At 40.0% G+C, this 27,059-nt stretch overlaps 3 protein-coding genes and 1 long non-coding RNA gene across 17 annotated transcripts in view; 1 reads left to right on the top strand and 3 right to left on the bottom strand.

The window, feature by feature from the left end:
- The window catches only part of LOC122571427 (uncharacterized protein CG43867), a 98,593-nt gene extending 95,477 nt beyond the window's left edge, over nt 1–3,116 (bottom strand). For 7 of the 11 annotated variants that reach the window (XM_043735142.1, XM_043735145.1, XM_043735151.1 and 4 more), the window contains exon 1: nt 2,818–3,116. The gene's annotated coding sequence lies outside the window, so the exon portion shown is untranslated. Of the gene's footprint in view, nt 1–6; nt 214–755; nt 926–2,817 lie in introns of those variants that run through there. The other 4 variants (XM_043735147.1, XM_043735150.1, XM_043735143.1 and 1 more) reach the window with 3 other exon arrangements.
- A 342-nt stretch (nt 3,117–3,458) lies between these two features.
- On the bottom strand, nt 3,459–9,821 carry LOC122571909 (thyroid adenoma-associated protein homolog). 2 transcript variants are annotated; one of them, XM_043736223.1, is made up of 12 exons: nt 8,507–9,821; nt 8,294–8,434; nt 7,591–8,235; nt 7,106–7,525; nt 6,792–7,034; nt 6,350–6,709; nt 6,011–6,289; nt 5,214–5,411; nt 4,952–5,139; nt 4,189–4,886; nt 3,866–4,128; nt 3,459–3,796 (listed from the first exon to the last, which is right to left on the bottom strand). In XM_043736223.1, exons 1-12 carry the CDS (start codon nt 8,672–8,674, stop codon nt 3,491–3,493), a joined length of 3,909 nt encoding a protein of 1,302 aa, XP_043592158.1. In that variant the 5' UTR covers nt 8,675–9,821; the 3' UTR covers nt 3,459–3,490. The 2 variants fall into 2 exon arrangements, with proteins under 2 accessions (XP_043592158.1, XP_043592159.1); XM_043736224.1 differs by lacking the exon at nt 8,507–9,821 and having other exon boundaries at nt 7,591–8,237; nt 8,295–8,424.
- An 11,117-nt stretch (nt 9,822–20,938) lies between these two features.
- Nucleotides 20,939–22,863, bottom strand: LOC122571914. The gene is made up of 3 exons (XR_006318291.1): nt 22,818–22,863; nt 22,469–22,676; nt 20,939–22,287 (listed from the first exon to the last, which is right to left on the bottom strand). It is a non-coding gene; the product is annotated as an uncharacterized LOC122571914 (long non-coding RNA).
- LOC122571907 (putative uncharacterized protein DDB_G0271606) overlaps nt 22,838–27,059 on the top strand; it is a 106,077-nt gene continuing 101,855 nt past the window's right edge. Inside the window, exons 1-2 of one of the 3 annotated variants that reach the window (XM_043736222.1) lie at nt 22,838–23,028; nt 24,013–24,310. The gene's annotated coding sequence lies outside the window, so the exon portion shown is untranslated. Of the gene's footprint in view, nt 23,554–23,630; nt 24,311–27,059 lie in introns of all 3 variants that reach the window. The other 2 variants (XM_043736221.1, XM_043736220.1) reach the window with 2 other exon arrangements.

Raw genomic sequence — 27,059 nt, 5'->3', positions numbered from 1 at the left:
ACTCACTGTGTTCTCCGGTGTAGCAAAGGTTCAATGACCATAGATAAAACGTGCAGCTGTATACCGTCGTAAAATCGGAAACCAGGCTCGCATAGTTCGAAAGGCGACCGGAAGGTGAAAAGCGAACGCAGGCTTTCGAGGCCCGACATGGGAGCCGGATTATAAGCGGTATTCGACCATTGGAAATTAACGCGTTTGATTGTCGCGGAATCGAAACTGACAGCGAAACCATCCGATAACGGATACGTACAACGCGCAGCTTTCATGCGCATCGTGAAAACTAAATTTCTCGATCGACCGTGTCACGTGAATCGCAAAATACGCGGGAATGGATGATCATCGATTGCAAAATATACGTGTTCTTGATTGACAGCTTGTCAGACGAAAGTTCGAGAACAGCAGCGAATACGTTTCGACCAACGAGCGAGAATGCAAATCGATATACTATTGGTCTTCATAGATGAAATTTGATTTACAAAGTAAGTTAAGTAAGTAATTCCAATGAACTGCGATACTTTTAATATTAACGCACAAATACATACGGTGTGGCATAGACAATCGAATCGACGAGAGGCGTGTTATGTACATGCAAATCGATGCGTTCCGCATAATTCGAGTTTTTTCATTTTTATCGAATTCGAGCCGTAGTTACGGTCAATTACAATCGTTAAACATTGTTTTGTTATAATGTAATGGGCAGCGCTCACGAAGCGCGCCCGTAGGCGAGTGCGCGGCTTGCATTTTGCATAAATTACCTATATAGTTGTGTCTGGTTCGCGTGGTTGCTCGGCGTTATTGTCAAAATAATGCGGGAGCAGGTTGCCGCTGCAGGCTTGATAAAACAAATAGACCCTCGACACGTGAGTTGTATATTCGACCTTTTCCTGCTCTCTGAATCGCCCAATTGTTTCCCGCGAACACGGAACTAAACAAGAAGAGAAGAAAGGTTGGCTGCACTTCCCATACGAAACGAGACCTTATCCGTATGACGTTTAATGCGTATCGTGATAATGGAATCGAAAATAAACCGGAAAAATAAATTACGTTAGAGAAATTAAGAACGTTGCTTGGTTGCGTGTTTCGTAACGTATACATGCAGAAGTTGGTACTACTGTGGGGGTAGCTTTTTATGGGTCTGCATACGATATATACATGTAACTCTTTATGATATGTATGAATCCATGATTAAAATTTATATTCGAACTACGAGATACGTTACATGATATTACGCATTGTATTTTCATTTTCATCGATCATGGATCATAAATAGAATTCCTTGAAATTACCGGTTCTTAATTACTACGTTCTAAAAAGAACAGATCTTGTAACGATGCTTATTCGTTGGCAAGCAACGAGTTAATTTCTAATAAAATGTTTCCAGTGTGTTCTGTAGAAACAGTTAATACATGTAATTTTGTAAGAAGTAAGTGATTCCTGCTTCTCTTGTGGAACAGCCGGAGAGGCGGAAAAAAGAAAAAGAAACGCGAAGAAGCGACAAAAATGTAAATAATCGGGTATAACAAACGTAGTGTCGTTTTCTTCATCATCGTTTATTAAAAACACTAGATAAGCAAAACAATGCAAATGATCTCGTTATGAAATGCTTTTTTCCTGCGTAATCCCTGTGGCTAATGTTTGAAAAACGAATGTCGTAATGAATGACATTAACCAAAAATATTGTTCAATTGTCAAACAATGCTTAAATTTTTAAATCTTGAAAGGTGATTAGTAAACATTTTTACATTTCAAAAACGTGTTGTCGAAAAGCTATTAAATTAACAAATATTTAACTTTTACGCTTCAAAAAATAATCGTTAAATTACTCGTATTTATTTCTCACATTCTTTTACTTCACTTCTGATTATAATGGCATGTAAATGTGTACGTTATACCACATAACGCGTTAACAAACGAAAATTGTTGCTTGACATGCACCGCTCCATAGCCCATAGTGAACATAACGAATGATTAAAAATGTCATGGAAGTTATTAAAAGAAATATGGCTTAGCAATTTTCCTGTTTGCGAAACGAACGAATCAAGACAGGCGATCAAATCGAACATGACAGGACATAATGAGTCGTCAACTTGACATTGAGAAATTCGACCGATTACGAAAAAGAATCAAGCGCATTAAGGCAGAAGGTATCAAACTACTTATGGTAATTTAAAACAAGTTTGGACCAACGGAAAATATGTATGTCGTTGCGCATTACTACTGGTGTGCCTAAGGCGTGGACAAAAGATGAATTTGAGACCGATGACCTTTCTCCTCGAGGAGAAAGAGAGACAGGTCAAGAAAGATCATTCGAGAAGGCTCCGTTAGTTGATCAAGCGCGAAGGCTATTTAACATTCCGTGTTTGGAAGGACGCACTTTAGGAATCGCAGATGTTCAACGGACTGGCAGTGCTAGTTTTCAAACTTGTTCTCGCTGCTCTCGCTTGATCTTTCCGTTTCACGCTCCTTCCCAGTTCTTGCTCTCTCTCTCTCTCTCTCTCTGCCTCTTTCACTCTCTCTCTCTCTCTCTCTCTAACCCTTCGTTTTCTCTCAATGTGTTTTTTTACATGAAAACCTACCCGAGAAAGGCTATCGTGTGGCACGATTCCGGTCAAGAAGAGTTCAATCGCGGAACACAGCTCGGCCACAGACAGAAATATTCTAATCGAGAGATGACAGCTTGTACAACAAGTAGGTCATACATAGAACAGGGAATGAAGGAATCGACAGGATCTTCTAGGAACGATATAACAGTTCAATATGAAAGTGAAACAACATGTATGGAACGCGATCCCGCGTGTTTATGTCGGCGGAACTCACCTTGGTTCGACTGGGACTGCGGTAACGGCTCGTAACGATTTGAAACGAGCGCACTGAGTCCACTCCATGCCTGGTACACACACGGCCACTATCTTCTCAGCTGCTTTTTCCTCCGTTTTAATCTGTTCGAACACTCGTGGACATGCTGCCTCTTGTTCAACGCAGATAAAGATTGTCGGCGCACACTAATACTCGACGGTCACGACGCTGAGGCGCGAAAAACGCGAAAATCCGACGGATCCGCGGTATAATGTCACGAAATACGTACCGAGTCGGCAAACGTCGAGCCGCGACGGTGGCGTCTACCTGCGTCAAGCGGTTCAACTAAACTCTCTAGCCACTAACACCTGGGGATATTTCCCCAACCGACATTTAACTCCACTCTTCCGTTCTTTTTAAATTTAAAAAGACGTTATCTTTCCAGTTAAAAGTTCCTCACTTTGTCACAGAATTTCTTACTTTGTGAATGTATTCTTTATTTTACAAATAGAGCAACTTTGGCATGCAGAATCTATTTTCGGTGAGGTTCTTTTGCGAATAACGCTTCAAATATATCTTTTTTGCAATTCGATGATAACATTTAAATTTAAGTGCTTATATTTTTGCCTTGGTTGAATAAAAAGATTGCGACTATATTTTATTTAAAAGGTTCGATTTATTTTGTGTAAACATTTTATAATATATTTTTGTATTGTTCGTATGATAAAATTTGTAATAATTTATTCTTGTAAGTCGGGTTCAAAATATCGTGCAATTTATTTTCGAGAGTAGGCATGTAATTTTCATAATTCTTTACGAGCGTTCTAAACGAAATGGATTTTTGAAATTGGACATTCAAAAGGGAATTGGCCCAATTTATAGCGTCATCTGGCAATATAATGTCTATATAACACTTCATATTTTTTATTAAAAACTCAGCACATGTCCTTGATACCTCCAAAGGTTCAAAGAAGTCATAATTTGTACATTTGTTGAACACCTTAAAAGGAATAACATTACATTTACAGTATCTTTTACATTTTTAATACTTTAAATAATATTTACTTACATCTGTATCATCCATTTCATAATCTATATAATCTAATAAAGCAGTACTCCAATAAAAAAGCGCAATACACATATACTCAGGATGTTTATTACGTATATTGCATTCTAAGAATTTAGAAAGTAGTAAATTGATATATGAACAATCATTAATCACTGTACAATGTACCGGAACATGATCAATTAAAGAGAATGCTTCATTTCGTATTTCGCGATTATTGTCCAGTAACAATTGTAATACTGTTGTCCACCACTGAATCTGTACATCTGTAATCATATATAATTAGGATTGTATACATAAAAATATTTTAACATCTCATAACTTACATTGATACTCTTCACATTTATAACACGCTAGAAAAAGGCCCTCCATTATTTCAAATGCAGATTTTCTAAAATCTCCACTCAAACTTGTGATCCATAGATTATCACAGAAGCTACTATATACATCATTTGTACACTCTAAATTAATTGCTTCATCATGCTTGTTAAAAGAAGCTAAAGTCACATATGATTTCCCCAATAATCTTAAGTAGCAGTCTCTCTCATAGTATCCACTTTTATTATCCTGTAGACGTATTTCATTTAACACAAATTTACAAATATCAATTCTTCTCATGAAATCGGAGGATTCAGTTTGATTAATGCATGTTAGGCTACTGTAGAGGAAATCAAATATTGCATCTTGCAATTCTGGACTATACTTATGAAAACATTCTATAGAGTTGCGAATTTCATAGAAACCATAATTTACTAATGTCTGTAATACATCACTGTATTTCACTTCATTAATAATTTCTGAAACAATTGACCATGCAGCAATTTGCATTTCAGGAACTTTTAAATTATGCAGGCATATTTTGATTACTACGGACTGTTGAATTAGCGAAGTTTCTCTCGCTATTGATCGAATGAATCTAATTACTGATAATTTATACAGTTCTCGCGCAGGTCCTTGTTTTAATTTTTCACCTAATAAATGTGAAATTACAGTATATAGCATCGGCAACATTCGTATCACATACCTGCAATTGAAACAATTTTAGTATTTTGTTAATAATTCCAAACTTTTAATATTAATTTTCCTTACGTTCTATCTACTTCACATATTTTATTGCAAACATTTACATAATGTGCAGCCAATAAAAAACTTGGCGGTTTTGAATTTTTTTGCTCCAGATTTTCTATGATCCAAATTGTGCGTTTCAAAAATTCATCCCAATTTACATCAACCAATTCAAACGATTTAAAATTGAAATATATTAGTATTTCATATATCTATAACATTTAAAAAATATTTACTTAAAAATCAATTAGTATTTTAAAGAAATGTTCATTACTGATATGCATACTTGCAACATATAACCATGTATTAAATTTAAAGACGAATAGTTGGTCCCTGCAGATATTATATTCTCAATTATTTTTGTTAAAACATATTGAGCAGATTGTGTTGTTAATAAAGGTACAAGTGCTCTAGCTGCTAATTTCCGTGTTTCGAATATCGCACTTTTTGCACATTGTATAATTAAATCTATAAGATCATTGACCTGAAATAGACGTATAACTTTTGTTATGAAACTTTTAAGTACGAGCATGTGAGTAGCATTGTTTGTCTGTGTAACAGGGGAAAACAAGTTATTTAAATCCTTAGTCATGATATTTCAGGAACATTATCGGTTTGTAGAATAATTAAGAAACAAAAAGTGATTTGTAGTTATAGATATACTTTATATTTCTGGTGGAGTTATATTCTTCATTTCATCATCACTTCCACTATCATGAGGAGTTCCCGCTTTCTAGTAGTTGTACAAGAAGGTTTTTAATGCCGTGAGGAAAGAGAGAAAATTTCGAAGACTATCTCGTGACAGTAGGAACAAAACCGTTGACTATTCGCAATTACGTATACTTGTCCGTTGCTGCAGCCGCTAATGATATAAAGACGGTATAAGCCTTTGATACCATGGCGAACACAGATCAAACATGCCAATATGAAAACATTATCGTTCAGAGGCATGCATAATCTGCAAATTCATGGTCGCATATACGCGACAGGTAGACTGTACGGTAAAATTAATACGGTCGCGTATAAGTAACCATAGTATATAAAGAGTTAAGCTAAATTACCATATGAAGCACTTATAATTACCTTCCGTTGAATATCGCTAGGTTCCGTATTATCATTATAGTATAACCGTGATAGTAAAAGCAATATTGATTGTATATCGGCTTTTATAAGAGTATCATCCATTGCCACAAATGTTTGCAATTGATCCGAAATGAAGGATAATAGATTAGAATATTTTTCAGAAAATACTCTATAATTCATTTTATTATCTGTGGTAAGATTGATATGGTCTTTCGTTCTTTGAACGCCAAAGATTCTAGTAATAAGTGCACTAAAAAGTAATGTTGCTGCGTTTCTTTCCTGTAAGGGACAGCATACAGTTTTTATTTCATTTTCACATTATAGAAGAAGTTTACTTACCGCCCACGTTGCAGCATCGTAACTTTTAAATGCCGCTATTAAACCATCTTCAACATAATTATTTACTACTTCTGCAAGATGAGAGTGTCGAAAAATTGCTCTTAAAATATTTAGAGCATGTGTTTTGATTTCCGTGACTTGAACGATATTTTCGTTTACAGGACAATCATCGTTGTACTTCAATGTAGCAAGTGAGTTCTCATAATGTGTAAAAACAGAGTTTGAGTATATCAGTTGTTGCACATTTTCCCATAGATTTTCACTTTTTAATTGTGTAAGTCCTAAAAGAATTTTTATCACCGAATCAAAGGTTGTAGTTTTTGTATCTTTGTATTGACGAGGTTCTGTAGATAGTAAAGCCTGTTAAGTAAGATTCATATGAATAAGATTCATAAAATAATGTAAAAAATAAATCAGGACTGAAATATTTGATCTCATTTACCTGTATCATGAATGGTATTCCTACACTTCTTCTGGTTGCACACAATTTTGAGTTCTCTTTAATTCCTGTGATGGAAATCAAAATTTGATGCAACCACAATTTAGGTAATTCATTTAGATTTGTTTTATTTAAACGCCATAGTCGAGAACACAATTGGCTGAATCCTACATGAGCCTGCTCAAATGCTCCTCTATGCTTTGTTTCAGTAAGCAAGGAAACAAAATGTTCTCCTATTTTGATAATCTGTTAAAAATTTGTTTTGTCTTATTTTCTTCTAAAGAAATAACCTTTTAATACAAATTGTGAAATTTTACTTGCTCTTCATTTAACAATTTTATGGAAGGATTATCTTCACATATAGGTGCCTTAGTGGAAAGCAAACCAAACAATAAGCTAACTTCCTTTACAGTACGCCAAGAACAAAGCAACACCATTTGTGGTGTTACTATTTGTTTATCAGGCACAGAATTACATATTTCATTAATAGCTTGTGAATTCAAATCCATTGGTAAATGTCCCTCTGGTGAAGAATTATTTACTATTAAAGAAACTGCATGACTGCATTCGAAAGATATGGATATTAATTCTATTATAGTGCTCTGCCACAAACATTCTTTCCCAGCATTCTCCAAATTGCATTCATATAACAAATTTCTTATACAGAAAAGATAGCCATACAAAGAATGTTTAATAACAGTTTTCACTATATTCTCTTTTGCTAAAGTCAAGGAATCCTACAAAAATAATTTATATAGCTATCTGCGTAAAATAATTAAGTCATATAAATAGCCACAAATACCTTCAACTTTTTCAACAAAATTAGTATCAGTTGTAGTATTGTTGCTTCTTTTATATCTTCAAATTGTATTATTAGATCTAAATGATTTTCAAGTACTTTTTGCACAATAGGTGACAGTATACTAACTTTCAGCATATATACAGCTGTAATAGTATCAATAGGTCTTACACTATTGCCTAATTCAATAGCAACCATGATAATATCACGAACACGACCTTCATTATTTAATTGCAATAAATTTGGATCTATTGATTTTATTAGATTGAAAGCCATTACTTTATTAGTTTCATATGTATCTAATAACATTAGGTTAAATATTGCTTCCACTTGCTCAGCCTTCCAAATAACTTGTTTAAATTCATTATCTAATAAATCTCTCATTAGGAGCAGTATCTGTAGAGAACACCGCCTCCTATTATATGTTGCATCAGGGCTACATATGCACATCTGACGTAGAGATTCAAATTTACAACTGTACATGTTTATATCACTTTCTAAATTGCAAGATATTTTATATGATTCATCCATCACTTCTTGTTTTATCTCTGATGAACTACAATTTTTTTTATAATGGTTTCTCATTTTTTCTTCTTGTGCATATTGCCGCCTCATGACGGCTAAGCTGTCTTTCATTCGCTTTAAAGTCTACAAAAACAAATTTATGTTTCATAGGAAGCTTAGATCTTCATTATAGTGATCTTACCTTTTTTATTAGAGGAACAAATTCTATATTTTCTTTAAAATTGACTTGTAGAAACAGGATGATTATATCAAGTTCTTGAGATGTAAATTTCAAAGTGCTCTTCTTTGATTCTACTATAAGGGCTAGTGTATTTAATTTTATCTAAAATAAAAGTTAACATTATATAATAAACGGACGAAATTGTTTAAAAATTTATCTTTTATAAATTAGTACCTCTTCATCATAATGATAAACATAATGCTCCAAACTATCATACATGATACAATTTCTCCAATATTTATTATTCGAGTTAAGAAGCTTCTCCTCGGTGTCTAATTCACCATTACGTTTCAATATTAACAAATCTTTTAATTGCCTCTTTATTTCTTCTGATGTAAACATATTGTTTCCCTTTCTTTCGTATTAAATCCCAGAAGAACACATGTACTATATCACAGTTGAGGTTGAGAATGATACTTTCCTCACCTGAGGCAAAGTACTTACACAGACGAGGTATAGATATATATTTTCTCTGCTATAGAATAGACGTGGCATGCAATGCTTCTTATATCTTCAATCAATGATACATATTGCAGTATTACATACACGATCGTACGAAGGTCCAGTGCTTGTTCAATTTTTTATGCGGAATGTTATTATTCTGATCTGTTATGATACATTTTAGTTCCTTTATTAGCCGCATGGCATTATCACAAAGTTACTTTAGTGCGCATGCTCGTCGTTATCTGCACGTGATATGACTTCTGCCGGAAAGGGAATTTTCTCTCTACTTTTACAATGTCATGAATGACATCACTGAATGTTAGAACAACACACTCTATTGTTGACAGAAAAGTCATAATTTTATGTCGCATAAAAACGTACCATAAAAAGTTTTAAAAATTTAATTAAAAGTGTACAAAAGTTTGGTTATAGCTTGGTTTAACAAAAAGTGTTAGTTGAGGAGAAGTTTCTTAAAATGAAAAAAAAAAAAAAAAGAAAAAATCACAACGTAGTGCCACAGAGAAAAACTTTGAACAAAACTTGCGGTAGACCAACCGATTCCAAAAATAAAGTTCTCCCAACAGTTAGTTTTGAACGCTGTAACATTAAGCTCTTAAATGTTACTACCAAAATAGAAAGTTATGCATGTATCTGAACAACATGCTAGTCCTTATCAAAAAAATAGATGGTTTTTATCATGTTCTTACACATCAAAAGAAAAGTTCATAAAAGAATGTTGAATATATAGTATATATGTATTGTATTGAGTTGGCAATTAAGTGATTGCTGATTTTGACAATATCACCTAATGACAAAATTCGCAATCACTTAATTGCCAACTCAATACGTGTGAGAGTGAGGGAACGTAGAGCGAAAACACACACAAGTATGTATCCCTTCCTTGGTATGCATGTGAGCGTCGCATGATGTCTCCGTTGAGACCAAAGAGAAAAGTGCAGTGTGAAATTTCGTGACCTAGGCCTCCGACGAGTAACCCACGTGACGAACTAAGTTATGTGAATATTAGAATAAAGTTCTTTGTAATACCTCAACAGATCCTTTCCATACTTTAACAATGAATATGAAAGGCTCTACTACAGAAATACGAAAGCTAAAGAATTTTATCTCCTAATTTTAATTGAACTCAAAAAGGCGACATTAGGGGGCAATGTTGATAGCTTAAAAAAGTTAAGTAATTTTATTGATTGTATAAGTAATATAGAAGATCAAAAAATTTTGAGAGATTATTATAATAGTTTTAACAACCTTATTAAAAATAATAATTTAGTTATTTTAGCTTGTAAACACAATAAAGTAAAAACTTTAGAATACTTATTTCGTAATGACAGTAAAATTCTATCTATTGATATTGGGAAGAGCACTGTGCTACCAAATGATGAAAATGAAGCATGCCATAATGCATTTTACTATGCTATACGTTCAGGCAATATTCATCTTCTTGATATACTCATCAATAAATGGTCAGGTAATTATTTTTTTATTCATTTGGGAGAATTGGATGAAATTCTTTCTATACCTTATGAAGAATTAAAGCTAAGGAATGTATCATTGTCAGAAGAAATAGAAATTTTTGTTGAAAATACATAAATAAACCTCTGTTTCTTTTCTAATACTTATGGACAATATCAAAGCTTTAGGAATAATGTTATCAATATCAAAGAACGGATTGAATTAGTACTTCAAAACATTAGCCTGTTAAAAACAGAGTATTCAAACACAGGAATAGTAGATAAAAAGTTTTTATTCCTAGCAAAATTTATAGCACAAAATATTCATATATTAAAACAACAGTTGGAATCAACCTATGATAGATTACCTTGGGAAGAAATGGAGTTTTGTTTGATCAATTATTTTATCGTGCTATATCGAATAAGGGCAAAATATTAAAATTTGTATACTTTTGTACCTTTCGTAAGTACCTACAGTAGGAAAAAACGGACTCGTTCATACAGTACTGACATCTATAGCTTTAATTTGTAGTACTTTCAAATGGAACAAACGTGATTATCCCGCTATTATTGTTTCTTCTACTGCAAAACTTTTATGAGCGAAACAGTAATATTTAAACAAGATTAATTTAAACGTGGGGGTTATATGTACCATTTTTAATTGCATAAAGGGGTTATATAATTTAAGTCGTCTACTAATAATTGTCAGTTTCATCGTTTCATTATCAACTCCATTCCATCAACATTAATCATAAATAGCTTTATTAACTTTAGTCACAAATGTATATTGCATATGTTAATGTAATTTAAAAACGTACGCAACATCGTGCATGTTAATGAAATGAAATGAAGACAGCCAAATATGATAGCCTTTGGTAAAAAAAAATCAAATACATACGATGTTTGCTCATACTCGTACTCGTACTCGTTAATGATCAATTGGACGTTCGCGAAATTCAACGAATCGGCGGAAATTGAGGAATGTCGATATCGGAAAATAAATTAATGACATCGGTTATTTTCCGATAATTTCACTTAAATTAGTGATATCGGTTAAGTAATTGCAGTATTATATTATAATTAATCAATATATATTATATTTAAGTAAATTAAGTAAATGCTGCTTTGCATCGTTTACTGTAATAAATTCCAGCTTAATGAAAGTCGATCTTTTATCTACGAACTAACCGTTCGTCACGTGAACTCGCGATGAAACGGTAATCGCGATTAGGAATAGAAAGTTTGTTGACGGGAGACGGAAAAAGGTTCTTGGTACACAACGTTCGGACAACGGCCTCAGTTGCACTCGGTTTACTTTTTCATATAGTTCTCGACTAATTTTAACTGTACCGCGGTCTTATTGCGTAACTGACCTATACCGAGGCAACTGGCCATCTCTCTCCCTCTTTACACGACTCTTCTTCGATGTTTCTTTCCTTTTTACTATGCCCGGTGTCCTCGTTGTTATTTAAATCGGAACAAGAACGCCGGACGGTCGAAATGTTTCTACCTCTCGACTCTGACTTCCACAACGTTGCACTTTTTTATACAACCGTGCAAACATTTTCGTCAAACTGACGTAGGTCGAGGTGGCGCGCACAATAAAAGAAAAAAAAACACGGCCATTTTTTATCGCGCTACCAGCAGCCCAGGAGATGTTTGTGTAAATCGAGTCACTTTCGTGTACCAATTCCGCTGGTAACCAATTCCATGATGTTTTTGTTTCGGCCGCGAATACGAACAGTGGAGTTAACAGTCGGTATGGTTGTCCAGCCTGCTCGTTGCCGTTGGGAATTTTTCGCCATGATAAAATAGGATCGTATTTGTTGGTATGCATGATAAAAGGAAATAGGCCAAGAAGAAGTATTATTTAGAAAAAGTGCAAAGATGGGCTTGATAATTTCGAGAAAGGAGAACGAGGTGTGAAAGAATAATGGGCGAAAATAGTTCGTTTCTGTCACGATAGTGGGCGTAATGCGAGGTAATGGAAGCTGTTGGCGCGTGTTTATCGTGGTACCTGTACGTAGAAACGTGACATTTAGCAGAAACCGTCTGTCGAGCGCTTATCGCGCGAACCGTATCTATACATTTTCCCCAAACCGGATGAATGCTTTCGCGCCCATGAGAACCAGGAACCTATTTAAGGACGTCTTTTAGATACGAGTTCTTCTCGTTACACGAGATCGATTTTTCGTATAATAAATCGCAAGGTATACGTTTCGCAATTTCCCGTTTGCCCCAAAAACTATATAGTGATATATACTAAAAACGTTTCGTAAGATCTAAGATACAGAAGTCTCTACGATATAGGGAGCTCCTAAACCGAGGGATCAAATAGCGGTGTTGCTGGTCGATACGGTGACAGGCAAGGTTGCATGCAATATTCTGCCTGTTTTAACAGCTGTGTTACCTTACCTGAAGTTTTCGCCAATTTACTCAACCGGAAATCCCTAAACATAAAGGTATATACAAACATAAATAAATTTCATGCTTTGGCTGATTTTATGATCCTCTTATATCCTCGTGGATCTCTATATCTCTTCTCTTTCCTTATTATTTCTTATCTTATCTTTCCTACAACTTTCTTGATTTTTGTATGATCATACAACGAGATTGGCCACGTTGCTCGCCGTTAATTTCTGTCGCGAGAGAAAAGACGAATCCTTCGGTGTTGCGCAACGTTCGTTGTCTTCCTTTAATCATACATCTTCCTGGGAAGGATCCCAGGACGTTTCCGACCATTCTGTCTCCGAAGGCCTTTTTCTTTCCTAACCGAGACGTTCCTGCGAACGAATGTTTCTCGCGTGCGTACACGAGGCACCACGATGGTTATCGTTAATTGCGAGTCCCATTAAAACTCGTTAAGGATTTTTTGGGAATCTCTCGCGGACCTAATGATCGAACTTAGCCTTCCATTGTTCGACGCTCGAGACGCGTAATCGCCAGGCCCTCCGGGAAAGAAAGAAAGCGTATGACGAGTGTTTGACGTTCTGCTTCACGCTCGGAGAACGTCTGAAACGTGGGATTTCTATTGTTGTACGCGGACAGGGGCAGGGGGTCTGTGGAATGGTTCAACGGATAAGGTACAAGCCGCTTTTGACGTGTCTGACGGAGAATTGTCCGACGCACAGGTAAATAACCGGGAATCGTCTGCTAATTCAATTTGCCGCGCCCTTGTCGAATCCAATTAACAGCGAGTTACCGGGCTTCCCGGATAATCGTCTGCTATCCGCAATTAAATTCGACAATTTAATGTCGTACCGCCGACAAACGTTTTGATTTCTCCTCACGAGTCGCCGACAGAGAGATCGCGTCTTGAGCGATTCTCGTCGAATCTGCTATCCCTGATAAAAATTCATGAAAAGCACCGGACGATTCTATGAATTTTTATGCCATTCTCCTACGTCGCGGAACTGCCCATTCCTCTCGATGAGATTCCCAATTATAGTCCACGTAATTATAAAGTTCCGCTTACATACACCGTTTCACGGCCGCAATTTGTTTGGCCGCGGTTCGTGACAAACGTTTCTCAGGCGCCAAGAAGCGAAGAAGTGGCTGCTCGATCCGAGGTCGGTTTTCGCGCTGCGAGCAAACGCCGCCACTACGAACTATGCCGTTTTCCGGACCACTTGGTTTTCGCTTACGCGCAAGCGGAAAATAAACAACGCGAAAATGTACTGGCGATGGACGACGCGCGTGCAAAAAGACACACGCGTTCGCGTTGAAAGAAACGCGTGCTAGTTCTCGTAAAAGAGATAAAAGGATACGACGTTAATATCGGTCGTACGACGATATGAAAAAACGTTGCGACATAGCCAGTCGCGTTTCATTGTTTTCCAGCGGGCCGATGTGGCGTTCGCGAATCATAGCTCGGCGCACATGTTGCACACCATGCAATCTGCGATTGATAGTCGGCAGCCGGCTGATTCGTCTCGTGCATCCTGCACGTACTTACGTGCAGGAATTCGGTAACAAGAACCGAGAAATCTCATTTTTATTCCTTTACGAGGGGATCTCGTTGTTTGCCGCGGCCATGGACATCTCGCGAACATATCTTGGAATTTTCGAGTTCCTCCGCGAAAGGCGAATTTCTTAGACGTTTTAAACGACTGTTGCCTGCTTCTTGGATTAATCATTTACGAGGTAGCCGATGTTCTTGCGCGTACCTATTCCCGTTCGCGTCTCGGGAAGCATTTGCTAATTTTCTTTCCTCGAGACTCCGACGTCCGAAAGAGCCGGAGATCCTCTTTTTCGGTAAACACAAGCGTCCCTTTGATCGCGCAAATCGGGTCTTTTCAATTTGTACCGTTCGTAAATGAAATTTGCCCTGCTTCGTAATTACGAAAGTAGACGTCTGAAGATGGTTTTCGAAGTCTGGAGCACTGGCTTCGTGCAACTCCTTGTTAAGTAGGCGAGCAGAAGCAAGTAAGAAGAACTGGACAGACAGTGACGCTGAGAGCCAAGGAAAAAGCAAGAGGCAAACTCATGGCGTAGTACGAGGTTGGCCGCAGAAAGGGTGAAGCTCGAGAAAATAAATTCACGTCTTTGGAGACACTTGCGTGAAAAGCTGTGAAAGGGGCAGAAACAAACGGGTACGTGGATCCTATGCGCGGATGCAGCCAGAAGCAAGAAGCAACCACACGAGGTCAACCGAATTTCGACTTCTTGAAAGGATAGAGAGAACCTTTTTCGGTGCGAGCTCTCGAGCAGCCCGGAGATCTTTTTACGAAATGTTTATCGAGCTTCGAAAGAAAAACAGTCTACCGTGTAACCATCGACAGCGACGATTCTCTATCTCCTCTCCTCCTCGGAAAGCAATTTGCCCAGGTATCGCGGCTGGTTTTTTAAGAAAATCCCCTCTTTGCGCGCCACGTTGAATCGACACCGTGAAATTCGCATGGCGTGGAAATCGGAAGAAAAAACTCGATTGCAAGCCGATTAAGAAATCCGTTTAGAGAGAGAGAGAGAGAAAGGGAGGTGGTTTATTAAGTTTCACAAATGAAACCACGACCAGGTAAGCCATTGGTAAAGTCAAAATTTCTTTGCTTTTAAAGATCGAAGCTGAAAGAGCTCGTTTCGAAGCAGGTCGAATGAAATTTGCGTCGCTCATCCGTCGTCGCTTTCACCGGCCCGTGAAAACAACCTCCAGGAAATTTCGCTGAAAATGCGTTGTCTCCCTATCGGAACTTGTCGAACCGAATCGAACCGTGTCCTTTTATCGGCGGCTCGTTAAAGGCTGAACGACTTGCACGTAGGATCACGGTACGCGATACAATCCTTCGTTACGCAAACTCACCGATCCGATCTTCTTCCTCGTATTCGTTCCCGATGCAGCTGCAATCGGGATGGATTGATTCGTTTGAGACGCGCGTGATCCTCGTTGCAGCGAAATAGGGCGCAGCTGTTTGCATGCTCCGTGTTCCCCGTGTAATTTGTAGCCTATTGTTAGCGTGGCAAGCTTAAGGATATCCGTAAACAGGTAATCTTACGTGCATAGGAATTGAATCGAAGAAGAAGCTCGCGCGAATGCAAAGGGAAAATAGAGAAGAGAATAAGGTTTATCCGATTGAATATCGAATAGCAACGAGATGGAACTTTTTCGAAATATTTTTTCTCTCTTCTTCTTTTTTTTCCGGGTACGATAAGGCGGGCCGATCGAAACGATATCGAGAAGAGGCGACAAGATGCTCGAGCGTCGATCGACGAAAGGCTCTTCGTTGTTTGAAGCGGCAGCCCGATCGTTTCACGTTGGAATTACGCGTCGATATAAAGGTTCGTTCGAAAGGTGAAATGGTATCGGACATGAAAAACCAGATCGATCGGTAGATTGTTCTTCGGAGATCGGTGATTCCAGCCACGCAGTTACATTTTTCATCTTCGATCCTTTTTCCCGACTCTTCACTCGGCCCACATATCGAATAGAGATTTGCTGGAATCGCACCACTGAATTTGTCGCTTTCGCGAATGTCGATGGAAACTTTGTATCGATAACGAATTCTACGGTTTTTAAAATCTCGTGAATTTATCGTCGGTAAAGTGACGTAAATATACTCGCACCTTATCGTTAAAATTCGCTGAAATCGATCGACCTGTGCTCGACTTCCACCTAGTCGGATATTCATCCTTCTTGTCGTTTCATCGTTTCACGCGGCGAAAATCGATGCTCGCTTTCCTTTGTCCCTTTTATTTCCATGTTAATGGCCGTCGTCCATAGAAGGCAGCGATTTCGCGAATGTATTTCTGAACCGCGGATCGTGAGAAGAAGCGATTTTAACGCGGAGTAATTCGGCTGTAATGGGCGACGAAGGAACGATCGGTCGCAGGGCAGTGGTTCGCATAAAGACACCAACGGGTAATAAATTCGTATGAAAAAAGCCATGGAACAAAGGAGTACGCGAATACGGTCTGGAAACGTTGGGAAAATCGATGTCGCCGAGGAAATCGATTAAACGTATTGCAGTCTGCTGCTGTGGGATTTGAATTAACGTGAAGTAAAGGGAAATTTAAAGGGCTTGGTTGCTTGTCTCCACTGTTTCAGCTCCAATAGTAACTACAAATCGAGTCTGTTTTTTTTTATCTTCTTCGATCGTGAAATAAGAAGGTATATACGTGCATCTATATGAATGTTTATCGTGAAGTGCAATATAACTGGGATAGTTGACCGCGGTAAAATCTGGTTTGTAAAGGTTTCTTCTAAAAACAGACTCAATAGAACAATAGAGTAAGAAAGTAAAGTCCTTTGGGACGAAGGGAAAGTAACGAGCCCTCTGATCTCGACTAAACGCACTTAGTGTCCCCGATGGAGAATCTCTATTTGTCATTGTCGCGGCTTGAGTGAGATTAACGACCGTCAGAAGAAAACTCGGTGTCTGATGCAGCGACAACGTAGCGAGAGTACCTCGTTTTTCGTCATTTCTTGTTGCCCGCTGGATATTTAACGATTTCCAATATCAGTTTTTCATATCGGTAATAGCCGAGCGGATCTTCATAACCTTGTGAGTTTCGGTTTTTCATTTCAATTGAGAATCAATTGATTCGACGGTACGACGACGGTAAAGAGGAGAGGGGCTTGGAACGTCGCCTTTGCACGGCACTCCAGCAAGATTTATGAAATCGATATCGCGCGATAATCGAGTCCACGGAAAAGCCCGGTCCTGGGAAAGTAATGGGCAAAGTTCTGGCAGCAACCAGTGTTCGCGGATATACCCGTTTACATCGGTTGTTCCTCGTCCAAGCATATTTACGTACCGCGGGTTAAACTTCCCGTCGATGCACCGGTTTGCCTTTTTGTCCCGTTTATTTATTCAAACAAGACGCATCGTGTTCTTAAAAGAAGTATACGTCCTCCGTTGTTCACCACAACCATGCGAGAAACCATTCACGTTTTAATTCTATCTCACGATAACGGCACGCGTTTCCAGCTCGGTTACACGTTTCGCGTGCGGCTCGCGTTACGCGATAAACAGAATGTTTGTAAGGAAACGAGGAAAATTGCCGGATGATACGGTCGTTCTGGAAAAACTGCAGTTCTATCCGTCGTTCCTTCTCTTGTTCGTTCAACGCCGGTTTCTTGCGATATTCGCGAACCTACGGTTGTATCGTTAAGGAGACATCTGGAAGCTGTGTAACGGGTATCTCGTTAAAAGTAGAGTACTCCGGTTTTTATCGCCTGGTCGTGATATAAAAAGATACGAGGCGTTGGGTAATAAAGAAACGCTTTAAATTCGAGCCTGTGATTTCGAACGATGGGAGAACTGTCGCACAGTCACTGCGACCATCATCATTTTACACTGGATTTTGTTCCACCAGCGTTGCAGTTTACCTCATACCGCGTCACCGTGTTCGAAGGGCTGATTTTCATGTAACGATCACGACTATCACACGGGATATTCAGCTGCGAATCGCCCGAAAATACACGGAGCATACCCGAGTATTATATTTCGGGCTTTGTCCCGGAAACCGGAATGACACGCGACGAACGGTAACGAAAATTGTTCGCAAATAAGCATACGGTGATAGCTGGAATAAACGATCTGCCTGGAAATTCGCGCGGCCAAATTAGTCGCGATAATAACAAAAACCTATAGAACGAGCCGCGTGCACGCTATACGCGATTCGAGATTCGTGACGAATACGGAGGAAAATTTCGCGGCAGCTTTAATGACACGTCACGAACGTATGGAAAATACCGCGATCTTCCTGCGCTTCAACGATAACACGATCTCTTTTTCCAGATGCAAGTACGTGCGTTGGAATAAGGAGGACGCGGTGTCGAGCGAAAGTATTCAACGAATGGCTCGGAAAACACGGAAGAACAATACGGCCGAGGGAAAAAGCTCGATTGTTATGCGAGCAAACAACCGTTGATGGTATGTACCGAGACAAATAGATATAACGAAGTTACTCGTCCAATTCGTACAACTGACGATTGTTGGATCGAACGATTATTTTGTTTAAAAGGAATCTAGTTGTACATGGATGTAACAATGATATCGAGAACCAGAATCGGTTTCCATCGATGGATCTAGCTATGAAAGATGTCAAACAACCGGATGGATCAGCCGGAGCGATACGTAGATAGATATAGCGCGGGGCACAATTTTCAAAGCGTCGATATCTAGTTTGATCAAAGTCGTTGACTGGAATCGCTCGTACTAGGTAGCCCGGCTTATCTATGTTTACCAGGACAAATGGAAAAGAGCTGGAGAGGGGAATAAAGTAGTAGGCGTAGGTATGCTCGGCGCCAATAGTCTTAAGAGAGCGGTATCGGGTTACGCGCGATTGTTGTAATAATTACGTGTCACTCATTCCTGCGTACGTACGTGTTACGCTATTATTTAAGCCGCGCCCATCGTTGCAGACACATTGTCTAGAGACCATTCGAAATGGACAAGAACGTTCGATACGTATTTCTGGACACGTGTCCCATTCTGTGGTCAAATCGCTAGTATGTTCTGTTTTATTATGTATTTAACCTAAAATTTATTCAAACGCGTACATTTAAATTTATATATTCAAATTTGAATTTGCCAGCTTAAAAATTTAAATGGCAGCATTCGAATGTGAAATTTGGCAAGATGCGACATAAAGTCTCTCGAGAGGAAGCCCCGGCTACGCATTTACAGACGGGCACGTTCGCACAAAAGGAAGCGACCAGTCCTTTACGGCACGCACAAGGATGCGAGAGATTTCATTTCGTAAATTATCATTGAGCTCTGTCTGCATGAACCATAGCTGTCCGGAGAGGACAGCATTAATTACACCGGCAGGTAAAACTTGAGCTTTCTGCATTGTGCGCTGGGATTACAATGCATTTTATGCAAACCAGCTCGTAGAATAGCAGCTCGTTGAATACCGCGGCCAATCCTCTTTCCCCTCTTTGTTACTCGGTCCACCCGTTCGCCGATTCTCCTTCTCCTCTCTATCTCGTTTTCCTAGCTCGGTTCCTTTCTCCTCTTCCTCCGTCTTGTTTTCTTCCTTGTTACAAAATAATAAACGAATCTGCAATTACTTTCTTAACTATCGTACCCATTGCCGGCGAACGACGAGGCGCCTTTCGACTCTATTTTTTTAGGAAACCATCGTCCTCGACAAAATATGTAGCCGGACCGGTGTCCGTAAACGTAATATTTCCGCGCACCGTCGCTCACCAACTGCCTCAATTTGTCAAAACGTTCGCATCGCGAGTTGTCGGAGCAATTTGACACGGGTGCCCGGTCTCGTCGAATCGACGTAAATTGCGATTCGTCGCGTCATTGGGCCGCGCGTGATCGCAAAACTCCTCCACGCGCTCGCCAACTTTCGAAAAGCCGATTAATTCGCCGACGAGCGCGGTCTAAAGTTACTTTTGTCGAGGGTGAGCCGGGTGTGCCTGTACGTATACGGCTTCGTGGTTTTCGTTCACAGAGAAATCAGAACCACCACCCTTGGCGCTCCGTTATCAGCCAGCCGAGGGGAACGTTCGATTTGGCTCGAGACAAACGAACCTTAAAGCGATTTCGACAAAATTACATGGCATTAAGTACATGTGTATTTGCTGGATCATCCAGATGCGTAGAAGGTGCGAAGCAAACGTAACGTAACGGCTCATTGGAAATAATGGTTGACATGTCGTCGACAAGGGGGATGTTCACTGCCAAGCTAACTGGAGGATAGAAACGAGCGTATAACGGAAACAGTAGAGTTAAGGAATTCGGAACGATCGTAAAGCCAAATGAGATTCTTAGAAGGGACGCATTAGTTTAGTAGGCAAAGCCGAGTACGATTTGTCTTTAGCAAATTGTCGGCGATTTAACTCTTTCCAGACGATTGCCCGAGAACCCGTTTCTCTCCCCGTCACCTCTTTCCGTGTATCTACGATTCGTTGGTCATTGGAAAGCGCGTGCATGTTGAAAATTGAAATAAAAATCACTGATAGAATTCGTGTCAAGGATGACTTGGTATCTTGTTGTTCGCGAGCATGAAATTCTACGGATGGTCATGTTCGTTTCAAGGTAAATCGGAATGACGATCACATTGGGAAAAAAACGACGAAATTATGTTCCATCGGTGTAGGCACGTGAAATTCAACAAGTAATCGATTCCGTTGCGTAACTGTTTCTTTTCTTGTTTTCAGATTGCTACGTTCTCGGCGAATACAAGATTAAAGAAAAGTACATGTGTAGCATACGGAATGGATCGAAGTAAGCGGAAACCCTAGTTCGGGCTTCTATAGATATTTGATTACACGCTCTAATTCGGCAAGCATGTAGATCTCCGTCTCTGAAACGTATCGCGATATCGCGATACGAAATTGTATACGAGAGGCTTGCTCGAAGGTGATACGGAGGAACGAAAAGGGAAAGCAGCCAGCCAGCAGCAGACAGATATCGAGTATCTCTCGTTCTCACAAATCTTCAATGTCCCTAATCCACGTGGTGGCGGGTTGGCCGTGAACGAAACGGCGCTACAATAAAATAGGAACGAGTGAATGAGCAAATACTACGCCGAACGCGTGAGAGTACGCCCTCCATTCAGTGACGCCACCATATTGCTCCCACCTGTTATATCCGTCAGTACTTTATCTTTCCTTGGCCGTATTAACGTTACCGCACCACCCACCCCTTAGTCTCACTCGACCGATTTGCAGAGCACTTTATTTCTAAGAAGAATCCACTCGTTTGTCGGTCGTTCGAATAAAAAGGTAACCATCTTCCGCGTGAAAATCGTACTCGTCAGGTAAAAGACCTTCCACTTCCTTTTTCCTTTTACAATTTATTCGTCGATCGCCGGTCTTTATTTTCATCGTTATTACTCCCTCTGCGTCTCCTGGGCGTGCGTAGATAATGATTATTCCCTGTCGTAAAATGTAAAAGCAGATTGTGCCCGGTTTAACCTGAGCGTGACGAATAAATATTTACGGTGCAGCTGTACAACGACAATAGTGCAATATACTCGTGCTACGTAGCATATGATATATAGATACGATAATAAACGGAGAAAGTATTTTTAGCTTCGGGCAACGTCCCTTCCGTGTGCTTCTAACGATTCTATTGCTTCGTTTCGGATTCGATAAACCTAAACGAACGTCCTACCGTAGAACGTCCTCTGCCTTGTGCACATCAGGCGTGTCGTTGTCCTAATGGAAAGATGAGTATCTCGAAATTAAATATGACTCGTGTTTGGTGCACCGACTTGCTCCGAATCGGACACTTATTTCCCCAACGTTGGCGGAGGAGGAAGGTGCATCATATGGAGAACAAGAGAGAGGAACAGAAGGATAGAAGGAAGGAGGAAAGAGAAAAAGAAAAAAGGATGAACGTGGAAGAAAAAAAAGAGGCCGTGTCTGTGGAACAGCCGGAACACCCACCTTGATTCGATATCGACGTTCCAGACGATCGAAAAAAAAATCCATTGCAAGGGTCCCTCGAGAAAATAGAGTAATTTAGATAACAGCCATCTCTCCCACCACGCTCTCCGTCTATATCATCGGCCAAGTTCCTCGCGTAACGTGCCTCCGGTGGCACAATGCAGACGCTGCGCTGAGCGCTGGTACCCTCGCCGCTGTTGCAATTGAGAAACGACGTTATTCTCTGAAACTCTATATTTTCTCGCCTATACCTCTCGATATTCGATCAATCAGAGACATATGGTTCTGTATTAAGGCGTGATACAATGGCGAAAGTCGATCGCGAAAATTCGTGAAAACGAATGTTCCAAGTTACGCTTATGAACGTGGGCTTACCGTAATTCGCCTCTCTCTCTCTCTCTCTTTCTTTCTCCGGTCTTCCCCCTTTCGTGACTTAGTTGCTTCTCTTTCGTTCATTCGTCGGAAAGCCGGACTTTCTCTGTCACGTTACCCCTTCTCCGTCTTTTGTCGACAACTCCCCTCCAGGAGTCGAGCAGGTAACGTGCCAACGCCAGGCAATGGCGCCTTAGCCGCTGCACCTGGGCTAACCGTTCGCCAGGTGAGAGAGTACGGTGATTGGTCGAGTCGCGCAAAACGCCGCGCTGATTGGCCGATACCACGGTTCTGCCGGTACGGAGCTTTAATCTCGTTTACCGTAGGCGCGCTGCTGCTCAGTTCAACTTACCTTAGCCGCACGGACGGTTGGCCACGCAACTCACGCCGGACATTCCACGAAACGTTGCGACGAATAGCCCCCCTCTCCCCTTCCGCCCTCTTCGTCGCACAATAGTGTTCGTCCTCGGGTTAGTGGCGTGCGTAAAATCGTGTCGATCTTGGATCGTCGCGGGTGAGATCGCTGGAAAGCAGCAGGGAAGGATCGACACGACACAACACCCGTAAGATCGCGTCGCCGCTTGTCCGTGTGTGCGTGCGCGCGCGCGAGATCCCCCCTTCGGTGCCTGTGTATATACCTGTACGTAGTGTGTACGAGCAAGCGGACAAGCGCGCGCGTGTATATAGCGGCTCCACTTCTTTCTCTCTTCTTCTATCTTCTTGTACCGTCTGCGTTCCGTGCCCTCGTGTTCGTGATTGGTCGGTGCGTGGCATTTTTAAAAAGTCGTCCTGCTTCTGTCCGTTATAACCTGAAAGATCCGGCAGCGGCGATGTCGCGAAATCACGAGTAAATCGATACGGCGATCCATGTCGAAATAATGTCGGTACGACGAACCGGCTGCTCCTGGCTCCGAGTTTCTCCGGTTGTTCGCGATACGACGGTACCCTTCGAGTCGTGATCAACAGTGTACCACGGGTACTCCGTTGCTTTTTTCCCAGTGATAGCAGCAACAAACAACAGAAGAAACCGTGCAAGGGGCACGTATGAGATTTGAGCAAGAAAGGAACGGGGGGGCTCTACTGTTACGGTACCGGCTCTCTTGCTGCCAGAATTATTCGCGGTGGCACGTTCCTCGAATCAGCGGAAAATTCAAACACATTGCAGATCCATCCTGACTCGGCAACGCTGGCGACGTAACAACGACGCTATCGTCAGTGACAGGTAGAATACGCGACACGAGAACCGGAGGAAGAAAACGAAAGGGAAGAGTGCAGTGCAAGAGAAAGAGAGGAAAAGAAAGAAGAAAGCCGCAGCGTGCGCGTGTAGTTCCTTTTTCACGAGCTACCCCCGACTGACATATGCGTGTGGCGCGTAGATTCCAAAGCCAAAGATAAAGTTTCGTCGCGAATCAGAGTTCTGGAAAGCGGCTGAATTTCGAAAATAGTTTCTTGATCGTGTCTCTGCGCGTTGGAACCAAGAAGTAGAAGGAAGGGGAGAAAGAAAACGACGGAATAAACGTCTCGACGATTTTCTGGTCTGTCTTTAGAGGTGCGCCTACAGAGGCGTTCTCCGTACGTCGTGGATCGTTCGCGGAGTGTCGGTCGTGCCACAGTGTATTGTAGTTGTGCTGGTGCAGGGTGAGGTTAGGATCGTGTTGGAGAGAAAGGAAGCTAAAGAGAAAAGGATAGATAGGAGTGGGTAAATGATAAACTGCGATTAAGTGCAAACGAGAAGAAATATCGAAGCAAGAGGACACTGTTCGAAGAGGAGTCGCTCGCAACCTCGAGAACTGGATAACACGGGCGACTCGAGAATCGCCAAAATTTTGCCGGTTTATAAAAAAGGTGAGTACGCATGTTGATGTCCGCGGTTATTGGTCCCTTGTATACACCGATAGCTTATCTTCGGCAAGTTGAATAAACGCGCGTCCAATTTCGTTAACTAATACGTCGATCTATTTTTTTCTCTTATCGTTTGTTTTTGGATCGGCTTATCGAGTTTATTCGATAAGCTACGTTTATTCGACAGCAGCGATAGCGGCTGCGATTACAGCTGCGACAAATATACGGCCGCTATTTTGATTGCGTTACCGATTCAAAGCATAAAGCAACGCGTTAATTTGCAAAGAACCAATTTGCCGTTCGATCTTTAAGAGCCATTTATTTTTGAATGGATCCATCTCGGAAGATTATGGTCTGTAATCTTGACAGAAGGGAGAGCAATAATAATCACTAGGACTCTTATGGGCCGTTAATAGTATTAAACGCAGTTGGATCGAAATCGTACGATTTTTTACGTGACGCGTACAGTTTTTATGTGATTCTCTAATTTCTCGTCGCGCTACGGAAGAAGAGTTAGTTTGCTCGCCGTTTAACCTCAGATGTCTCGCTCCGCCTAACCTTGAAATCCCACTCGTCGCCTCTTGCGTGTTTTTAAAACACTCGGATCTTGCCTCTCGTAAGACGCGCGCATGCGCCGTACCGCTGGTCCTTTTTGTGTTCTTTAAGTCGTTTCTTTCTACCTTCTTCATACCCGCCTGCCTTCTGCTCTTGAGACTTCGACAAAATTTCAATTAAAATCCTTCCTGATGTCGCTGACACTGTCGAGCTCGATTTAATCTCGAAATAGAATTCCATTTTATTCGAGAAGCCGGGCAAAGTGCAAGAATGAAAATCCGATGAATTTCATTTTACGCGATATCTTCTGCATACTTGAATTTCGCGGTCTTATCTTTCCCATGTTTTCGTTTAAACAGCATGTGACCCAGAAGATGTGCGTCATTGTTTCGAATTCAGGTAACAAAGAGTATTGTGATCGATAGAATTTCTGTAATTCGTTGAGCGTTTCACGACACGAGACAAAAGATGTTTTTGTTCAACATCCATTAATATCGATCGATTCTTGACAATGGCAAAAGCTAATATTTTCGAGTTATCGTGCATCGATAGTGTATATCTTTGACGGCATTGGTTTTCCCTATTGTGCGTTCACCCTATGATGTCGTGTTGACAGCGTTCGGGAATGTGGATCATTGTGAGAATCACTGAAAAGAAAAAAAAAAAATCAGGTAAATCGACTATGACGAAGCTGAAAATTGCACAAGAAAATAACCAACGACTGTACAAACATGATTCGGTATATGTGCATGTCAAGGGCGTTGTAAGGCCATTCGAATTTTTTTTAGCCTCGATCGCACGTACGATTTTTTCGGATGCTACCAGCGTCACACTGTGACGCACCGATTTTCCATTGAGAGCACAGCATCATAGACACGTGACGACAATCAATTTTTGTTATCTCTGTGGAAACAAATGGATCCTACTCTGAACTTGGCAAATATAGCCGAAAATGGTCAAGTCTATAACCAGCGTGTATGATTTGAGGTTATATTATATAGTTAAAATAATCTATTAAAACAAAGTATCAACTCTTCTCCTCGTGTATTCTGCGATGTTACTCAGTTTTGCAATTGCTAAGATAGATAACAGATATGTAAGTAATCTTGAATATATATTATTGTCATATAATACATAATTGTCATAAAGTAGTAAGTAAATCTTCCTATCCTGGAGATCTTTCATGAAAAGCAGACGAATACTATATCATGGTTCGAGCGATGAAAGCATGATAATATGATGGAGATATCATAGATTTATTTGATAGTAGTACTTTGTCAGACGATAACGATCTCAACAGAATACATTTACCAGTCATTTCTAACACAAGCGATGATTCTCTCGTTGAAGGTTGTGATGATTCTCGTAATAGCGATTCGATGGAAGCAAACATTGATTCCGTTTTACATAATTTTACCGGAAAGTAAGGACTAAGAGTAAATCTTCCGAGAAATATTTCGGTACTAGATGCGTTTTGTTTATTGTTTGGCGATTTTCTCATGCAGAAAATTGCGAATTGCACCAATGCTCGAGCTTTCTTGTTATATCCTATACATGCATCTTCCTATGTTACAAAAAGAATGGAAACCAACTTCGGTTGAAGAAATAAAACAATCCTTAGGATTATATATTGCCATGGGCAACATTCGAACGCCTACTATTATGCACTCTATTATCACCCTCAATTTAGCAAAACAATGCCTTGAAATCTACATAAGAAAACTCCTCGCTGCCTTTGCTTCTATGAGCAAATGTGTGATAAATCGTACTTCATACAATTGATCAAGTATTACTGTATTGGATAAAAAATATAAAGGATTGCTATTATCCTAGTGAAAATTTTCTCGATAGACGAATCAATGTTATTATGCATTCGTATTAAATATTCTTCCTTATTCTGGAAAAGATACAGTACGCAATAAAATCGGACATGCTTTCTCCGTTGTTTATAGATTATTAAATGATTATTTGGGAAAAGGACATTTATTGCATCTACATCGACAATTATTACATTAGCGTTGAACTAGCTAGCCATCTCTTTGTACAAAAATAAAACTCATACAATTGAGACATTAAGGAAAGATCGTAAAGGTAATCTCAAGATTGTAATTCAGCAGAAATTAGAAAGTGGAGTATTTTCAGAAGAAAAAATAACATCTTAGTTCAAAAATGGAAAGGCAAACGAGACGTATTAATA

The sequence above is a fragment of the Bombus pyrosoma genome, linkage group LG10 (assembly GCF_014825855.1).
Source record: "Bombus pyrosoma isolate SC7728 linkage group LG10, ASM1482585v1, whole genome shotgun sequence".
Classification (NCBI taxonomy): Eukaryota; Metazoa; Arthropoda; class Insecta; order Hymenoptera; family Apidae; genus Bombus; species Bombus pyrosoma.
This window is presented reverse-complemented; position numbering and strand designations above follow the sequence as displayed.

Bases quoted from the DNA above. Each gene is read 5' to 3' on its own strand.
- LOC122571909 (XM_043736223.1), bottom strand. From the start codon at position 8,674: ATGTTTACATCAGAAGAAATAAAGAGGCAATTAAAAGATTTGTTAATA. The intron at 8,236-8,293 runs GTAAGATCACTA...TTGTTTTTGTAG, and splicing joins TTGTTCCTCTAATAAAAAAG to ACTTTAAAGCGAATGAAAGA. The intron at 4,129-4,188 runs GTAAGTTATGAG...ATATGATTACAG, and splicing joins TAAATGTGAAGAGTATCAAT to ATGTACAGATTCAGTGGTGG.